The sequence below is a fragment of the Ciona robusta genome, chromosome 11 (assembly GCF_009617815.1).
Source record: "Ciona robusta chromosome 11, ASM961781v2".
Lineage (NCBI taxonomy): Eukaryota > Metazoa > Chordata > Ascidiacea > Phlebobranchia > Cionidae > Ciona > Ciona robusta.
In genome coordinates, this window is record NC_143245.1 from 5,379,888 (window position 1) to 5,399,748 (window position 19,861).

Genomic DNA, 19,861 nt, shown 5'->3' on the forward strand with positions numbered 1-19,861 from the left:
AGTTTTAAATATTTTTACATATTTAGTAGAATGGGAGAAGATGGGACACCTTCAGAACATAATAACCAAATCAGATCGGTTTTTTAAAAACTAACAATCGGTCTATGCTGGGAGTCCTGAGGATACAGTTTTATAATTTTTTTAAATGCTTTTTTTTACTACCGAATGGGACTAGAAAATAGAATGAAAAGGTCTCCCATCTTACCCCACCCTACTATAAAATTTGACATTTTAGAATTTAAATTTATTTGTTTATGAAGCTGAAGTGTTTAACTAGTTCATGCAAGTAAACGTTATCTTCAGTTCAAGGTTATAATATATAAGTGAGCTTGGGCGTAATTAGTACAATAACTAACACATACGCAAACAGACGTTAGGTAAACTTAGGGAAAGAACTAATCGAGCAAAGAAGGCAAGATAAGGACGTGTGGTTTAGGCTATATATATATATAGGCATGGACGTATGAGCCCAAGCATTCTGCGTTCGATATTTCGTTCAACCATTCGAATTCGGTAAGTTGAATAAAATAAATGGTTTAGTTTTATAAACCTTTTTTTTAATTTTAGAAACTTTAATGTCTTTTTTTTCTAGATTTTACCGGCACTTATTATAGTTTACGAAAGTACTCCCCAAAAATAAACCCTTTAAAAAATTTTATCTTTGTATTTTTTGTACATATTAATATTAAAACATTATAGTGTGGTGGAGGAAGACGATACAACTTCAGCACATAATATTCAAATATCCTGATCGTGTTTTAAACAATTAACAATGGCCTATGGGAGTTGTGAGGATACGGTTTTATAATTCTTTCAAAACTATTTGTTTTTATACCAAATGAGACGAGAAAAGAATGAAAATGTGTCCCATCCCATACCCTACTTTATATCTAACTTAAATACTTTTTCCCCAGGTATGTTTTCTTCCACCTCGACCTCGACTCTTGTTCGTGCGGATTCTGGCGTGGATTTCAGCGACGACCGTATACATGGTAAGAGCCACTCAACCAGTGGTCAAGGCTTCGGTACACCTTCTACCAGCTCAAACGAGCTGACACCTGAAGCGACCCCTTCTACGACTACCGTGGACGAAGACGTCCCAAGCGGACCCCCGACCTGGAAACAGCGTTTGTGGCCCCCGAGGGGTCGTTGGGCAAAATGGCTAACGTGGTGTAAGTAAATCTAATTGAATAAAAGACTGAGTATGCCATTTACGCGAAATATGTATGGTAGGGTGAGGGGAGATAGGACACCTTTTTCACATAATATTCAAATATTCTGATCGTGTTTTAAACAATCAACAACGCTCTATAAGATTCGTATATAACGATACGTCTTTTTTTATTTCTATAACTACTTCTGTTTACTAGCAAATGGGACAGAAAAATAGAATAAAAAGGTGCCCTATTTTAACTGCACCTATGCTATATATTCCTTATTAAATAATTAGTTAAGCTTGATTTTTGTCCGTTACGTTTTTATAGCACCAATTGCTTGCCGTGGTGTAAGTATTTTGATCTTTGCTAGTGTGTTCGAAGAGATAAATATAAATTTATATTATGTTCTGCAAATGACTTGATTTTTACAGTTCTCTTTAACTCAGAGCAATGTCCATCCGATAAATGGTTAAACTTTTGTGTTTTGGCTCGTTTTTGTCTCATATTTAAACTGTGGGGTAAGATGGGATATGTTGTCACCTAAATCCCATATTTCCTGATTGTGTTTTGATCAACCGTTGTTTTTGAGTAGTGAGTCTATACCTACAGTGATTTAATTCTGTAAATATTCTTTGTTTTGAACTAAATGGGATGGAAAAGAGAGTGAAAACTTATCCCATCTTACCCCGCCCCACTATAATTAAATTTATTAAGATCATATTTGTAAATTTCTTTCCAGTTCTCGTAATGTGCGGATTCTACGGCGCAGTGTGGGCGCTGATTCCAGAGAGAATGACTCCATTTAAACTAGACGTCCATACCGGCCAAACGTTCGGACTTGTTCTTACCATAATGCTTTGCTTTACGGCCGAAATACTCTTCGTGAAAATCCCAACTCCGAAAGGGTTACCGCCCCTGCCACCCCTGCTCGGTAGGTGTTAGTTTTTTTACAGCCTGTTGTCTCAAAAAAACTACGCAAAATTTTTTCAAGATTGTATTTATTGAAAATTTAAGAAAAATTTTCCGAAAAAAAATTTACGAAATTTACGAAATTTTCAGAATATTGTTCACAGAAAATTTACAAAAATTTCTTAATATTATATTCACAGCAATTTTTAATTTTTTTAAATATTATATTTACGGAAAATTTACAAAAATCTCCCTAAATTATAATTACAGAAATTTTCAATTTTTTTTTAAATATTGCACAAATCTTCACAAATTCCAAATATTGTATTCACAAAGCAGTTCGCGTTGCGTCAAATCAGTTTTCAAGTAAAAGTCGAATCTGATTTGACTTTTCACAGCTTCGCTGCTAATGGGTTTGGCTCTGAAGAATCTCCCAGCACCTTTGAACATAGCCCACCATATAAATGTTGATGTCAGTCGATCTCTTCGAGAACTATCATTGACTGTAATTCTAACAAGAGCAGGCTTGGAAATCGACCCTGAAGTAAGTCTAATTCTGTATAAAAGAATAAAAACAAATATACAGTACGTTGGGGGAAGATGGGATCCATATTTATTCTACTTTCTCTTCCCTTTTGGTTGAAAACAAAGAAAATTCTAAGAATTATAAAACCATATTCTGGCGATTCCAAAGGCCGTTGTTAGTTGTTTGAAACACAATCAGGATATTTGGATATTATGTGGTAAAGGTTTCCATCTTTCCCCACCCTACTATATAATACAGTGGGGGAGACAGCTTTAGCATGTAATATACAAATATCCTGGTCGTGTTTTAAACATTTATAAAGGACGGTCTATGGCAGTCGTGAGGATACAGTTTTATAATTCTTGGAATTTTTTTTTGTTTACTACTAAATGCGACGAGAAAATAGAATGAAAATATGTCCGATCTTTTCCCACCCCACTATGACATTTATAATCTCCACATAACGCGACAGCGAAATACGTTATAACGTGGAAGTTCTGTTTTCATACTCCTCTTTATACGAGTTACCATATTATATAACTGCGGGTAATTGGTATTTTTGTATGGCTGCCTATGTGGTATACAGATGCTTCTAGGTTTTAAGAAAAGTTTAAACTTTGTTTTAAATGTTCTAATTTGTCTTACAAAATTAGTGCGTGGGGGGCATTATGGTAAGGTGGGGCAATATGGGACATATTTTCGTTTGTTCTATTTTTAGTAAACAAAGAATATTCGAAGAATTTTAAAACCGTATCCTCATAACTCCCATAGACCGCTGTTAATTGTTTAAAACACGATCAGTATGTTTGAATATTGGTTCTAAAAATGTCCTATCTTACCCCGCAGTGCTATATTACATATACAATAAACGTTTTTAAAACGAAATGTGGACACTGCAACGCAGCAGACATACGCAATTTCGCTCCATACGATTCCACATCTACACCTTTGATTTACCGATAGGATAAATATTGAAACTTAACGTACAACGAATCCGTGTCGAGCAACTATGTTTGCCAAAGCGCCAAGCCAGATTATTAAAATAGCGAGAACTTTAAAAATTTAATATGGTTTTTCGTCAAAATTCGCACTTTTATCTGTTACCACGTTTCGAAAAATGTGTAATTTCGTTTGTTTACAAAAAAACTTCTAAGGTTTGGGTTAACAAGTTAAAATTACAAGTAAATTTCGTTTGTAGTGGAAACTATTCGCTCGAATAACTATTTAACTATCAACGGTTAAAACATAGTTTTGATTTCTGATAAAAGTATTTAACACGGTTTTGACCGACGTGCAAAATAATCACTTTAAATTAAATAAACTAGAATTTTATTTCATTAAGACTAAACCGTGTGTTTAGGTACAGTCTAGTATTGTTATCTCTATAACACATTCCAGTCTAAAAGCAAGTTTTATTGGAAATCGGTCTTAACTACCCATAGAAAAACAAATTAGAAATGAACGTGTGCAAAACTTCCGTTCGTGTGGAATAGAAAACCACCGCCGCTGTTTTATGAGTGAGTTTTATCTTGCCTATCGAAAACATGTTTACTTTTAAACACGGAGCGGGTGCTTTTCGTTCAAAGAATTTGATGACTCTGCAATGTTTTTTGCCAGTACTATTTGGTTGGCTAGAATGTGCGGATCGCTTATCTCAAAACACCTTTGCCCGTATCGTTACCTTGCTAGGCCGACAAACATTGCTTTATCAGACGCAAACATTGTGGCATCAGAGAAAACTCTGCACTAAACAATTACGACAATCCCATTTCAAACAAAAGACGAATTAGAACTGTATACGTTGTAATGGTAACTTAGACAGTATAACATAAGTTTCATTTGTCTTTAAATCCGTTTATATATATTAGAGTGGGAAAGGTGAGACATTTGTCTTTAAATCCGTATATATAAAGTAGGGTGGGGAAAGATGGGACACCTTTTTCTTCTATTTTCGCGACCCTTTTGGTTGTAAGAATGAATATCCAAAGCATTAATAAAACCGTATCCTCACAACTCCCTCAGACCGTTGTTAATTGTTTAAAACACGATCAGGATATTTGGACATTATGTGCCAAAGGTGTCTCATTTTTAATACGTCGTTGTCAACTTTAGACTATATAACGTAACTGTTATTTATCTCTTCACACACGAAATCGAAGCTCAGAAAAATATGCACAACATAAAAAGGTCTAGCCATAAATCGGAAGTCGTTAAAATATACACTCAAGTGGTTAAGCGTAAACGACTGAATAAATTAGCATATAAAATATCCGCAACATAAAGCGAAATTACCATGTGGTTCGATTCGGTAAATGTTGGCTTGTATGGTATTTAGCTTGCCGTTACAACTTTTAACTAGCAAACGGTATAGGCCTACCGTTGTTTTAGTGGTATTGTTAGGTGGGGTAAAATGGGACACGTTTATTTTAGGTGGGGTAAAATGGGACACGTTTATTTTAGCTGGGGTAAAATGGGACGCGTTTATTTTAGTTGACGTAAAATGGGACACGTTTATTTTAGCTGGGGTAAAATGGGACATGTTTATTTTAGTTGACGTAAAATGGGACGCGTTTATTTTAGTTGGGGTAAAATGGGACACGTTTATTTTAGGTGGAGTAAAATGGGACATGTGTGCTTCTTGTCCAATTTATAATAAACAAAGAATATTAACAGAAGTATACTATTGTATCCCTAACAGTTGTTAATTTTTCAAAACACGATCAGGAAATACGGGATTTAGATTTTAACGGTATCCCATCTTACCCCATAGTACAATAATGGCATGGAGTCATCTAATATCACGCTATATTTACATTATCAAAACAATACAGTAAGCCATCATATGACATTACGTAGTACAAAAGCACTTAAATAGTCAGGTGAGATACATGACAATGAAAAAAACAGGTGACTTATTACTACAATGAAAATGGCATGTGACCTAGGGTAAAACAAACTCTATAACATTTTCTCACTACCTTAAGAACTCTGAAAAATGCAAACATTTTTTTTTCACATAACGCTTAAGGTGGCTGTACACAGTATCCGGAATTTGTCCGGATTTCGCTGCTGCATGCGGAACTCGGTAATGGGTTTGCATACGATTTCGCAAGCAAATTCGCATGCCGGATACTGTGTACAGCCACCTGTGGGGTATAATATAGTGGAGTGGGGTAAGATGGGACATGTTGCAATTCTCCTTTTTCGTCCCATTTGATGGGAACAAAGAATATTTAGCGAGTTATATAACGGTACACCCTTACGACTCTAAAATAGCGTTGTTTACTGTTCAAAACACGACCAAGAAATGCCGGATTTAGTTAACAGCACTATCCCATCTTAACCAACAGTATTATAAGCAATTTCTTGCTGTAAAATAGCTGCGGCCGGCTTCAATGGGAATTTATCCGTCATGGAACTCAATGCTTGTTGTATCAAAATGTTATAACAAGCATTCTTATATGCTAGTGTGGGGAAAGATAGGACACCTTTAGTAAATATTATCCAAATATCCTGATCGTGTTTTAAGGAAATTAACAACAGTCTATATGGGATTCGTGAGAATACAGTTCTATAATTTTTAGAATGTTTTTTGTTTACTACCAAATGGGACGAAAAATACAATAAAGAGATGTCCCATATTTTCCCACACTACATCACGTAGTCGGAGTAATCACGTAGTAATACAGCTTCAGCTACAATTTCATTTTTTGTATTTTTTTACAGGCAATGGCTAAGGTGAAATGGGCAGTCATTAGATTGGCGTTCATGCCTTGCATCGCGGAGACCGTTACCATTGGTATTACAGCTTATCTCATCCTAGGATTTCCGTTCATTTGGAGTTTCATGATGGGGTAAGTGCAAAAAAGTTAATTAAAATAAAGTATGTACTGTAGGGTAAGATGGCTATCGTTGGCACAGACAGTTACATATTTTATAATCGTGTTTTCAACAATCGAAATAACTTGATCGTGTTTTCAACAGTTAATAATGGTCTATGGGAGTCGTGAGGATACGGTTTTATATTTCTTTGAATATTCGGTTTTTACTACAAAATAGGACGAGAAAATAGAATGAAAAGTGTCCCATCTCCCCCACCCTACTATATACACACGTGTGGTTTTGTAAACATATTTTGCTTAGTAACAAAATGCGGGAAAAGAGAATGAAACATGGTCATCATACCCCTATACCTACTATATTTCTGTGTAGTTTTTTTTATAACCCTTTTTTACCCTTTTTATGCCGTCATTTTTAGGTAGACTTTTTAATCCATTTTGGCTAAGTACTGACGCACACACACACTATTTATTCAGCAGTTTATACATTATATTCATTTGCCGATAACCGCTGACTAAAAAACTTCAGTTTTACACAATAGCGTATACTTGGAAATAACGTGTAAACTACTGTATAATATTACCAAGGTGCAACCACCGTAGGTGTGTTAACGTAACCAAAAACACCCAAATCACAAAGCTTTTAATTCGACCGCCAAAAGCATTCTATGCTTTTTTATTTACTTTAAATTTACCATAGCCTAAAATAATCACCGCAGTTCTGAAACCGTGTAGACATAGGTTCGAACAATAGCATGCTTGTACTTTAAAATGACGTACATGCGCCGGCTGTTACAACATTTATTTAACCAACAGTTAAAAGTTTTGAGAATTCAAAATTTATTTATTTAAAGTCAAGCTGCAATTAACTTAAAGAGTGTTTTTCATTGCCTGCCATATTCCTTTGTTCGTCATAATCGGCATTATGACGTAACAAAGTGACTGCACTTGTATGCTTATCAAAGGAAAGCAGTCACTTAAGATTATAAGGGTTAGTCGCAATAATCTGGCAAGTTATGTTGGTAGAATAGGACAAGACACTTACAGGTTCTACTTACGCGTGCCAAAATCCCACTTAAACATAATGGGAGGCCTTTAAACTTGAAAATCCCTACTTATTTGACCCGGATGATACGGGTTCGAATCGTGGCGAGGGGAGATAAAAACAAAAACAACGCTGAGTTTTGATTGGGTCTCTGCAGTTATTACGTAATAAACACGCACAAAATATTGACTGCGTTCACAATACATTCGTGGGCCTTTATAACACTGTAGCTATAAAATGAGTAAATATAAATTCATTGCGAAATTTCTTACGGGGAGTCAGAACCAAATACATATAAAACTATACGTGTGTCTAGTAACTAATCAAATACTATATATAAACTCATAAATTGAGTGCCTTTTGTCGTGTTCTATATATAGTACTATGGGGTAAGATTGGACACCTTTAGCACATACACATAGTATTAAAATACCTTGATTATATTTTAAACAACTAACAACGGTCCATGAAAGTTGTGAGGATACGGTATTATAATTCTTTGATATTCTTTGTTTACTACCAATTGGGGCGAGAAAATAGAGTGAAAAGGTGTGCCATATTCCCCACCCTACTATATTAATTTAAAACTTTTCTATTCTTCTTTATTGCTACATCTTGTTCGAGCCTTAAAAATTCACTGTACGAATCTGTCTTACGATTAACATTTTTATGGTTTATTTTTAGATTCATGATTGCAGCCGTTTCACCTGCTGTTGTGATTCCTTCCCTTATTATTCTCCAAGGGAAGGGACTTGGAGTGGCGAAAGGCGTCCCCTCTTTGGTGATGGCCGCCTCGGGGATTGACGACGTTCTTGCAATCGGTAAATTCGCCAACTTTTTGCCCATTTTCACAAAAAATAAATTTAGGCCTATTGTATGATTTATAATTGCGTAGGATTTTTAGTTAAATTTTAGCTTTTTTTCGTACTTGCAATCGGTGAATTCGCCATTTTTTTTTTAAATTCCCACATAAAAACAGATTTATGGTATAATTCGGTAATGTGTAGATTTTTTTGGTTATTTTTTGGCATATCTGCTGAATTCGAACAGATAAAATTGGATAACTCGAAAACATATGTAGTACTGTGGGGTAAGATAAATACTTTTTTAGATGGTGCGTATGTTGCAATATATAGTAGGGTGGGGGAAGATGGGACACCTTTAGCACATAACATTAAAATATCTTGATCGTGTTTTAAACAATTACCAAAGGTCTATATGGGCCGTGATGGTCGTGGGGATACGGTTTCATATTCCTTTGAATGTTCCTTGTTAACTACCGAATGGGACAAGAAAATGGAGTAAAAATTTCTCACATCTTCCCCCACCCTACTATACTCCAAAAACTGTTTGTTTTTTTGTAATTATGAGCAACGAAAGTTTTCGAAAATTACTTTATGTTTTCGTGAGCAACTTGTGGTTTTAGTTTTTCTAAAAAATCAACAATGTCACACCTGGACCAATATGCGTCATGGAATTTATTGTAAAGGATTAAGCAATGGTTTTATGAGTGGGTTTTGCAATTACTTAACAACATTAATCACGACTGTTCATTTACTTTATTACTTCAACGGCATTAATCACGACTGTTAATTTACTTTCTTGCTCAACCTTAAACATCACGTATTCATTTACTTTATTTTGCCATCGACCTCCACAAAGTAACTAAACACTGCGGTTTCAATCGTTTTCTTTAATATTTTTTTTTTGCACAACGTATGTCACATTTTCATTTACTTTATTTCTTACACAACACAATTTACGACTGTTCATTTACTTTATTTCGCCATCGAGCGCCACAAAGTAACTAAAAACTGCGGTTTTATTCGTTTACTTTTATATTCAGCTGGTTTTACCGTTCTGCTGGGAATCGCTATACCAGGGGGCCTGGAAGAAGAAATTGTCGAGTACATGTCACAAACATTTTTCGGGGGTGGTACAGATACTTATGACGGTATGACAACGGCTTCGTATGAAGCTACTACTTTCTTCAATGTGACTAACACTACATCAATACACGGAGGTAAGTTTTCCTAGAACAAAGAACGCTATGACGTCATAAAGTGATAAATGACGTCATACAGTGGTTAAATTTCGATTGCGCTGTTTTGTTTATCATTCACTTCAGACTTTACAGTTAATTTAAGCTTGAAAAAACAATGATTATGACGTTACTTGTAAAAAACAATGATTATGACGTTACCTGTAAAAAACAATAATTATGACGTTATGTAAATAACTTTGTCTGGTTTGTGCGCGGCGCCATTATCCAGTTGCTACGGCGCCTGTCTCTTGGCCAAAGGGTACAACTTCGAGGCTTGACCAGTGTCTTTTATTGGTTGTTTAAATTGTAAGACATTTTAGTTGAAACGAAAAAGCTAGAAACAAATTAAGTACAAAGGTATTATTCTTATACCCTTTTTGCATGGTAAAAAGTTAATGCGAATAGCGATTCGCATTAACTCGTCATATGATAACTCGCTTACCGTGTTATTTTGCATGGTCGTTGGTTTATGCGCGTATCAACATTGAGTTAGCTTATTTTAGCGCAATATTGTTAAATCTAGTTTATAAAATAAGTTTTGATACTTTATGGTGTTATTACCAACGAAAAACTGTAAAAAACAATACCCAAAAAATTAGGCTTTTAAAAATAAAACTTTACTTTCACCTTACTTTTCTATACTCGCATAATGCGAGTAACAACCAACCTTCTACAGCAGATGACACACTTATGACGTTATGCGTGTTAACTTTGTTTAGTACTTACGCGCATAAAAGTGACCATGCAAAAAGGGTATTACTGACGCTATGTCAGAGTGGCCAGCGTGCCTGCCTGTAACTTAAGAGGTAATGGGTTCACGGCTTGTCGCTGCTACCATTGTGGGTGTATGTATCCTTCGACAAGACACTTAATGGCAATTGCTACAACACTAATGGGTTTTTCAAATTATCAGTCATACTTGAAAAATAAAAAAAAATCCTAAAATATAATCACCTACTAAGTAACATACGTCGTAACTCGTAAGCTGGCACGAGGTGTATGAAACAGAACACTCGTGTTATGACGACTTTTGTTTTCCGGCGACGCGAGGATAAAGTTTGTTTTTTTTATTAGAAGTTTAACTTGATAATAATTAAACATAAATGGCTCGTTTGTCTGCCAGATGTAGCGATCACACTTATTTTCTTCCAACTAAATGTAAATATGTTTTTAATGTAAGCGTGTTTTAACAACTGTTTTTTTTTCTATATATTCTGTCTTTTCGTTTAAAATATTTCTAAATCTTCGCTACCGTAGTTAAAGAAGCAGATCAAGTTATTATTATATTATACTGTTTCAGGAGGCAGTACCTCAAACATAGGTAAAGAAATTGGCGGAGCAATTATTGAAGTGATCATTGGTATCATATCCGGACTCGTTCTCGGGATGTTGATATCGTACATTCCATCGAGGAAGATGAGATACAGGGTAAGACTCTTAAATGACGTATACAATGATAATATAGTAGGGTGGGGTAAGATGGGACACTTTTGGCACATATTTTCCTCGCGTGGCCGGAAAAAGACAGTCGTTGTACCACACCTCGTGCCAGCTTACGAGTTACCATGTATGTTACTTTGTGGGTGATCAAATTTAATGGCGAAATTAAACCTTAGCTTTTAGGCGTAAGACACAAACCTTTGTATTTGTGCGCAATGCAGATTAACCTTTGCAAACGTTGTACTGTACACACTACCTGTAACTGTGTGTTCAAAGTACAAGTGTCTGTTCACTCTTCAGTATAGCTCTGGCGAAACGATTTATATGTATACAGACGGATGACATACAAAAATGCGTTGGGTTACTGATTTAACCGTGATTTATAATTACGTGCATAACAAAGTGAGGGTAGATGGGACACTTTTTCATTCTATTTTCTCGTCCCATTTGGTACTAAACAAAGAACATTTAAAGAATTATAAAACCATATCCTCACGACTCCCATTGCTAGACCGTTTTAAGAATTATAAAACCATATCCTCACGACTCCCTTAATTGTTTAAAACCCGATCAGAAGATTTGGACATCATGTGTCAAAGGTGTTCCATCCTATTTCACATTACTATATGCATTGTTTTAAGCACGGCGACACAATTTTTCCGACTTTATTTCGTTCCAGCATTTTTGTCGAGGATTTCTTCTTTTGAGTATCGGAATTATTTTTGTTTTCGGAACCGAGATTTGGGGAATCCCCGGTGCTGGGGCACTCTGCGCCCTCGTGATGTCGTTCACTGCGTCACTGCACTGGAAAGAAGAAACGGTATGACGTCATAAATGTTTCATAAACTATAAAGTAGGTTGGGGTAATAAGATGGCTCTTGTTTTCATTCTCTTTTACTGTCCCATTTGGAAGTTAATACTAAGAATGTTTACAGAATTATATATGGCTCTATTAGCCTTATGATTGGTAAAAACAGGACTATAAAAGTATGGGATATTAGGTGTTAGCAGAAAACGTCTTACCCAACCTTTCTATATGTATTGGAATAATGGTAAATAATAGCAAAACCTAGATTGCAGCCAGTATCGTATGAAATTTATTCCGGCCATGATATTTGGTCCAACCTAATGCGCACGCGTAGTGGTGGCCCGCTTAAACAATAGCACCCGGACCCAATATCATGCCCGGGCCAATTTTTACCCAAAACCAGAAATTACCAAACCGCTATTTCAGCTAAATACGTTTTACGCTGTTTTCGGATAAATAGTTTGAGCTTACGGCATTCTGCTATATAGTAAGGTGGGGGACACCTTTAGCACATAATATCCAATATCATGATTGTGTTTTAAACAATTAAACAAGGAAATAGCAGGAGTCATGAGGATACGGTTTTATAATTCTTTAAATGTTCTTTGTTTACTACAAAGGGAAAGAAAAATATGAATAAAAAAGTCTCCTTCCCCCACCCTATATAGGACGCACCTTTTAAAACCAGATTGCAATAAATTTAATTGCTTTGATATCTGGGTTAGTTTATGACTCCTGAATTTGTGGTTTTCTATATGTACAGCCCATGCAAATAAAAGCATTTTCCCAAATAATTGAACAAAAAGCTTTTTGTATTTTTTGTATAAAAGATTAAAGCCAATGGTTTTCTCAATACCAGGCACAAAACTGAATTGAAATTTTGTATAAAACCGAACGGACGTATATACGCACAATTTCTATTCAACAATTTGTTTGACGAAGGTTTACGTATATTAAATCAACGTCAATTGGCAAACACTCGACCGACATCTACAAACAGAAACGTTTATGTCGCATTGAAAAGCAAATTCTGTAACTCGAATCTAAAACCCTTGTCGGAAAGTTTAACAAATTGTTAACAAGTGTATTGAGTCGTGAGAATACCCGAACAAATTAAATTGAAAACATAATATTGATTTTGGGGTTCCAAAAAAATAATGTTGCATCCGTAGGAAGTTGCTTACGTTTGTTATATAATCTCACAATAACATTGGTAAATTGCTTAAGAATGTAATAATCCAACTCGCAAGCTATATGTTAACTGGGATTTGTTATTTCTGCTGGCTGTCTGTGTAAACACTGTAGATACCACACATAGGTACAAATGGGTCGAAGTTCCAGATCCCAGGGCATGCCTCGCGGTATGGGACCTTGACCATAAGATTTATTCCACAAACTGCGTTTCACATTTTGCACGTAAATCACTCACTAAAGTGGTATTTGAACCCTGCCTTCAACGACGTGACTATTGGAGACATCGGACCTATTTCAATTAGGCTTTATAAGAAATTAAATATTAACGCAGTAGCTCGTACGGTACGATAACACATTGCGACCAATGCAAAGGCCATAGTCGAATAATTGTTGTAACAGTTTAACCGCGCCACTCACTGGATCAAAAAAGGCTAATGTTTATCAAGACTCTGTCACGCAAACTTTATGTACTGAGGTCTTATAACACCCTAGTAATTAAACATGGGGATGGAATTAAACTGGGACTTACTGGCTTGTTTGCTTTCAAGTTATAAAGATAACAACGTATATATACAAAGTGCCTGTATATTTTAAACGATTTTATCAGTGTTTGAGAAACAGCGTAATTATGCTGTGCCTGTTGAAAAATGGACCTTAAATTTCGTAGTGGTTTTACATAGGCGTATGCTTGCATCGTTTTGCATGTAAAATACTATTATTTCTATACCTTAAAATTAAGTATCAGATGTTAAAAACACACAACAATTTTACCTATAAATATTGTAGAGTATAAAGGTGGGGAAAGATTGGACTCTTTCACATTATATTTTCTCGTTTCATTTGATAGTAAACAGGAACATTCGAAGAATTATAAAACCGTATGCTTACGACTCCCATAGGCCGTTGTTAATTGTTTAAATATCGTCATATTTGGATATTTGGATATTATGTGCTAAAATACTGCGTCTTCCCCACTCTACTATACCTTAGAATTCGTAGTAAAAATTTTTAATTTCAGCACCCACTGGAAAAGAGCTGGCATTTTATGTGGACAATATTTCAACCAATTCTTTTCGGACTGACTGGAACTTTAGTGGAAGTTGAAATGATGGATCGTAAGTGTCTTGGATTCGTTTTAACAAAAAAAAACACATTAAAGCAGTGCTCTTCAACCTTTTTTGGGTTGGTGAACCCCTAAAGTTGTTGCGTCGAACTCATGCACCCCTGATCGCTTTAACGTAAAACTAATGACGTTTCGCAATTCCCTGTGATGCAAGATATAGAATTCATATAAACAAAAACTGTAGAAAAATGGCTAAATTTGTTAAAAATGTTCAAAACTGAGTATTATTGCTGAAAATTGTTGAAGTTTGTGATGCACCCTTGTATACACTTTTGTACTGGTGCACCCCTGGCATAGTTTGATGCACCCTAGGGTGCACCGTGCACACCGGTTGAAGAGCACTGCATTAAAGGACTTTTTTTACAGTTTAGTATTTTTTACAGTTTTTTTTATTACAGTTTGGTATTTTCTATTACAGTTTGGTATTGATTTTTTATTTAGAAAAACCATTTTAAACACTTTTTGTTACTGTTTAGTAGTTATGAATACAACTATAGTAAGCTCAAATGCTATTTGCAAACGTATATATATAGAGTATAGGGCCTATACTTCTATATGGTGGGGAAAATGGGGCTTTTACCTCTCTTCCACGTCCCATTTGGTAGTAAACAAAGAAAATTTACATAATTAAGTAACCCTAGCCCCGCGACTTAAAAACAGCGTTGTGAATTGTTAAAAACACACTCAGAAAAAAAGGAATTTATGTGCAAACGGTAGCCTACACAGTACTATAAGTTGAATGTTCTAGCAAACGTATCTACATATATAAATGACACCACTTTGTAATACACTTTTTGCACGTTTTTTAATGTTACAATGCGTTAAAAAACCGTGTGTAAACCTATTTGTACAAGTACAGCTAAATGCAGATTAAGTTAATATTATATAACGTCATAATAGTGTTTGTTCGCAAACAGCTACCGAAGTTGTTAAACTGTTAAATATACAAGTCTTAATAGATCAATTGCTGTTGCTGTAAATGCATTTTTATTATACCGCAGTTCCCACTCACGTTACTGCCTGTTTGCATTGGATTTGAAATATCAGTTTCAGTTATACTTTATACGGAAAACTTTAAGCTTTAAAAAAATTCAAAATTTAAGGTAAAACAATTCTTACTCTACAGTAGGGTAGGGTAAGATGGGACACCGTTTAACTGTATTTCTCGTTCCATTTAGTAGTAAACAAAGAACAATTAAAGAATTATAAAACTATACCCTCACAGCTCCCATAGACCGTTGTTAATTGTTTAAATCACGATCAGGATATTTGGATATTATGCAGTAAAGGTGTCCCATTTTTCCCTACCCTACTATATTATAACAAAGCGTAAGAGTAAACTAAAAGTACAAAAAACCACGTCAAACACGCACTGTTATGTCTTTGATTAAAATATTGCTGGCAATCAGTTTTGTTTACACACTGGGCGTCAAATTTCACTGCCTCTCGTGTCGTTCACCTGGCTGAGAGAGCACTTTAAATTTTAACATGGCGGCCTACTGGACTTCGTTTATTAATTTCTGGTATTTTCCATGACGTGCGACCCTGGTATTAATCACACGGTAAACATACTCTCACGCAAAATCGTAATTTATAATAACAGCTGATAAAATGGTAAACGTTGTGACAACTACAATTAACGGCGGTTGCAGTATATCACGTACCGTTTTATGCATCTTTGTGTGTACAACTTATGCCTGTAATCTTTTTGTTAGTATAACTTCACTGTAGACTGCTGAAGCGTAAGCATGTTTTTTGTTATTAAGAAAATCGACAATTGCTTTGCAATATGAGTTTTCTAATTGTAAGTAATACATATTTAACAGGAAAAATCTACACCGAACTACTATTGTCGTTGTCCTACCACGCGAGGATCTATGTTACACTCGTTTATATATATATATATATATATGAAACGCATATGTACAGAACAATACAAGCGTAGCCTCGCGAGACTCTAAAAGAGCGTTGTTAAACGTCCAAATCAGAATCACAAAATATGGGACTTATGTGCTAACGGTATATCCTATCTTACCCCACAGTACTATATAAAGACTGTCGTGGTCCCGGTACGCAAAAATAAATACGTTACATTCATACGTGACACGTACACGTGCCAATTGTATTTTATTAAGTTAACATTTTGCAAAGTTTGCATATTCAATGTGTGGATTTATGTATAACATTTTTTACAGCTGTCACATGTGGCCTCGGACTTGCAGTGCTCGCGTGCGCCATGTGTGGCCGATTATTGATGTCCACATCGGTCACTTTCGGGTTGAATCTAAAACTGAAGGAAAGGTTATTTGTTTCTGTGGCGTGGATACCGAAAGGCACCGTACAGGTAAAACAAAAACACAGAATATGTTTTGATAAGATGGCCGTCAGACTATCTTTCTCGTCCTATTTGGATGTCAATAAAGAATATTTACTGAATTATATATAGTAGGGTGGCGGAAGATGGGACACCTTTAGCATACAATATCTATTAACACCCTGATCCTGTTTTAAACAATAGCAACGGTTTTATGAGAGTCGTAAAGATACGGTTTTATAATTCTTTGAATGAATGAATGTAACTTGTATATACTTCACCCTCGCGTGGCCGGAAAACGACAGTCGTTATCGCGTGGCCGGAAAACGACTGTCGTTATCACAAGGGTTTAACACCTCGTGCCAGCTTACGAGTTACCATGTATGTTACTTTGTAGGTGAATGTTCATTGTTTACTATACCAAATGCGCCGAGAAAATAGGATGGAAAGGTTTCCCGAGTCTCATATTCCCCACCCTAATATATATAACTGTATCCACACGAAAGATTGTTTTTAATTGTTAAAAAAACAATTAAACAGTATAGGATATTATGTGGTATAACGGTATCCATCTTACCTAACAATAATATATACACAAACCAATGTAACGCAACAGTTTGTATTTTTGTTGTATAGTAAATGGGGTAGGATGGGACACTCTTTCATTCTATTTTCTCGTCCTATTTGGTAGTAAACAAAAAAATTAAAAGAATTATAAAATTATATTCCTACAACTCCCATATACCGTTGTTAATTGTTTAAAACACGATCGGGATATTTGGATATTAAGTGTAAGGTGTCTCATCTTCCCCCGCCCTACTATATTTGTTTAATTTGTATTGTATTTCTTTGCATTCCCGAAAACTCATCAAAACTATCTTTGTTTGCTTATAGGCTGCGCTTGGATCTACCGCATACGACCAAGCCATGAGACTGAATAAATCTGAACAAGAGATATACTGGGGCCAGCAGGTATAGGCCTATTTGCCCTGTTCTATATTCTGAATATAATTTGCTTTATCTTTGCGTGACCGGAAAATGACAGTCGTTATAACACGGGTGTTATTATACCTCATGGTTTTTCTTTAAAAAAATGAAATAAAAATATAGCATTTCTTAAAAAAACTTGGACGAAATAAACCTCTTCTCCATTTAGATTTTGGTTATCGCCGTCTTAGCTACGCTTATCACTGCTCCGATCGGTGCTTTCGGCATTGCAATTGCTGGTCCAAAACTTCTTTCTGTTGGGGATGGGGAAGAGCCGAATCCTAACGATAACGAAGCTTACGAGGGCGATAATGAAAACAGTAGTAACGATGGCGGAGGTAAAGCCTTTAAACAAAAGGGGCATGACCCAGCACACGATGTTCACGACGATGGGTACATTACAACAGACACTGAAAGCGTGCAGAATGATCACGATCATCACTACATACAGCATGGCCACAAGCATCACAATAACAGTCATCATCACGGACATCACAAAAACCATCCTCCCATGAGCCGAAATCACAGCGGACTCGAGTTCCATGTTGCAGAGCATGATCTTGATAATATAAAAGAGGAAGACGACGAAGCAATCTCGAAAGAAGAAGCGGAAAAAGAAGAAACGACTCGTATATGAAAAAGCACCGTGCGAAGCAGCGACAAAGACTGCTTCTACATTTCTACATTAGAAAGCGAAATCAAACAGCATCGAAATCGCGTTTTGCATGGACACGAATAATTCTTCATGAATATGAAATCTGAAGTCACTCCTATACATCACGATCTAAAATACATATGTACGTGTATTTGCGTGTATGCACTGCTTCACTGCACTGTATTCGGTTTTAACGGTGAACTGCATACACTAACTTCCTCCTTAGTAATTTAATTCATTTATAACATGATCATAGAAATTGGTATAACCTGCTTATTTTATTTCTGTCGTAAAGTTCCCGTCGTTTTTTAGGGTAATATACATGCTTTTTCGCTTGGAAGTCGCACTGTTCTATTCAGCACTAAAATTATTACTCCTTTTAGTTGTAAAAATAAGGATTTATAATATAGTACTGTGGAGTAAGATGGATACCGTTGGCACATTATTGCTCAGATTTCCTAACCGAGTTTTTAATGATTAACAACGCTGTTTTTAGAGGTATAGGATACGGTTACTGTAAATATGATTTGTTTACGGTAAATTGGGACAATAAAATATAATAATAAAAACATGTACCATTTTACCCCTGCATGTGAATGTGCAGCATTTAGCCGTAAAATCTGTTTCGCAGTTTTCATTTTATTTTAATAACCTGCCGTTGTATACACATAGGCAGAATTTGATCAATGGCCTGTACTTGACTTGTTGCATATAAGATAACTTGATATGGTTTATTTAGCTCGATTACGTGTGGACATATTTGCCCTATATATGTATATATTTGCACTGTTATGTACATTCTAGGAAACGCGGTAATTTTCAAAGTCATAGCCAACTAATTTGTTTGCCTAACCCAAAGATTTCACAATATAGCAATGCTAGCAATTAAATGTCTTAACCAAAGCTGGCCGACGCTAAACAAACACCCTGAACTAATTTTACCCCTGGCCATGCTCGTAGCAGGCGTTGGCGCATGTATAGCCTATTGGGACATATAGACCTCTATGGCTAAGCTCTTTATAGTACAGTTGCGTGTTCTTTGGTTCATCAGCTGTTTTAATTGCTTCTTAATTGTACCACCTCTTCTGTATTGCGCAATCATTTAACGAAAGCCCGCTTTGCTGTTGGTAAAATTTAAAAGCTCGTTTTAATTGCTTTTGGTAACTTTTAAAAGCGCCTTTTGCTGCTGGTAGATTTCTGAACGATTATTTTAACTTGTGTTGAAGAGAATTTAATTCTATTTGCATTTGTATAGGCGACTGGGTTGCTCTCGGCTGTCTCACTGCGGTATAAATTTCTCTCGGCTGTCTCACATTCAAAACTAAAAACGCAATCAGTCTTTTTTCGGGTATAATTGGATAGTAACTATGAACTTGCATATGTACCAGGGCGGGGTAAGATGGGACATATTTTCATTTCATTTTATTGTCTCATTTGGTGGTAAAAATGAGTATTTAAAGGTGCTAAATGTATCCCATCTTTTCCACAGCACGAAACATTTAGTGTTTTTTTACATTTAGCAAAGTTTTTGTTTCCTAACTAATTTAAGAAGCTCTTAGTCTAATTTAAAACTTGAATTTAATCTGGTTCATAAAATTACACGGCACTTCCAGACAATTAGAATTACTTGCGTTAAACTTTAGTTTATCGTCGTAAAAACTTAATTTCCTTTGGCTGATCACTGTATATAGACAATTAGTTTAACGTGGCGTGAAATCTTTTTAATTTTGTAACTGTAATCCTGTTGCATTGGTACAAGTGATTGAACACATCACAAAAAAGATCATGAACTGTTAAGTATAAAACCCGAGGTGCTTTTC

At 35.6% G+C, this 19,861-nt stretch overlaps 1 protein-coding gene across 1 annotated transcript; it reads left to right on the plus strand.

Moving 5' to 3' along the window:
* Positions 1 to 375: 375 nt before the first annotated feature.
* On the plus strand, positions 376 to 18,624 carry LOC149728681 (sodium/hydrogen exchanger 9B2-like). Its single transcript, XM_089889330.1, has 13 exons — positions 376 to 513; positions 915 to 1,172; positions 1,897 to 2,088; positions 2,465 to 2,610; positions 6,319 to 6,446; positions 8,161 to 8,297; positions 9,323 to 9,499; positions 10,821 to 10,948; positions 11,640 to 11,780; positions 13,981 to 14,077; positions 16,281 to 16,429; positions 17,294 to 17,371; positions 17,556 to 18,624. Exons 2-13 carry the CDS (start codon positions 917 to 919, stop codon positions 18,021 to 18,023), a joined length of 2,097 nt encoding a protein of 698 aa, XP_089745456.1. The 5' UTR covers positions 376 to 513; positions 915 to 916; the 3' UTR covers positions 18,024 to 18,624.
* Positions 18,625 to 19,861: the final 1,237 nt, after the last annotated feature.

Excerpts from the sequence above, each read along its gene's own strand:
- LOC149728681 (XM_089889330.1), top strand. The coding sequence starts at position 917 with ATGTTTTCTTCCACCTCGACCTCGACTCTTGTTCGTGCGGATTCTGGC. Across the intron at positions 2,089-2,464 it reads GCCCCTGCCACCCCTGCTCG|CTTCGCTGCTAATGGGTTTG; the intron begins GTAGGTGTTAGT and ends GACTTTTCACAG. Across the intron at positions 9,500-10,820 it reads CACTACATCAATACACGGAG|GAGGCAGTACCTCAAACATA; the intron begins GTAAGTTTTCCT and ends ATACTGTTTCAG.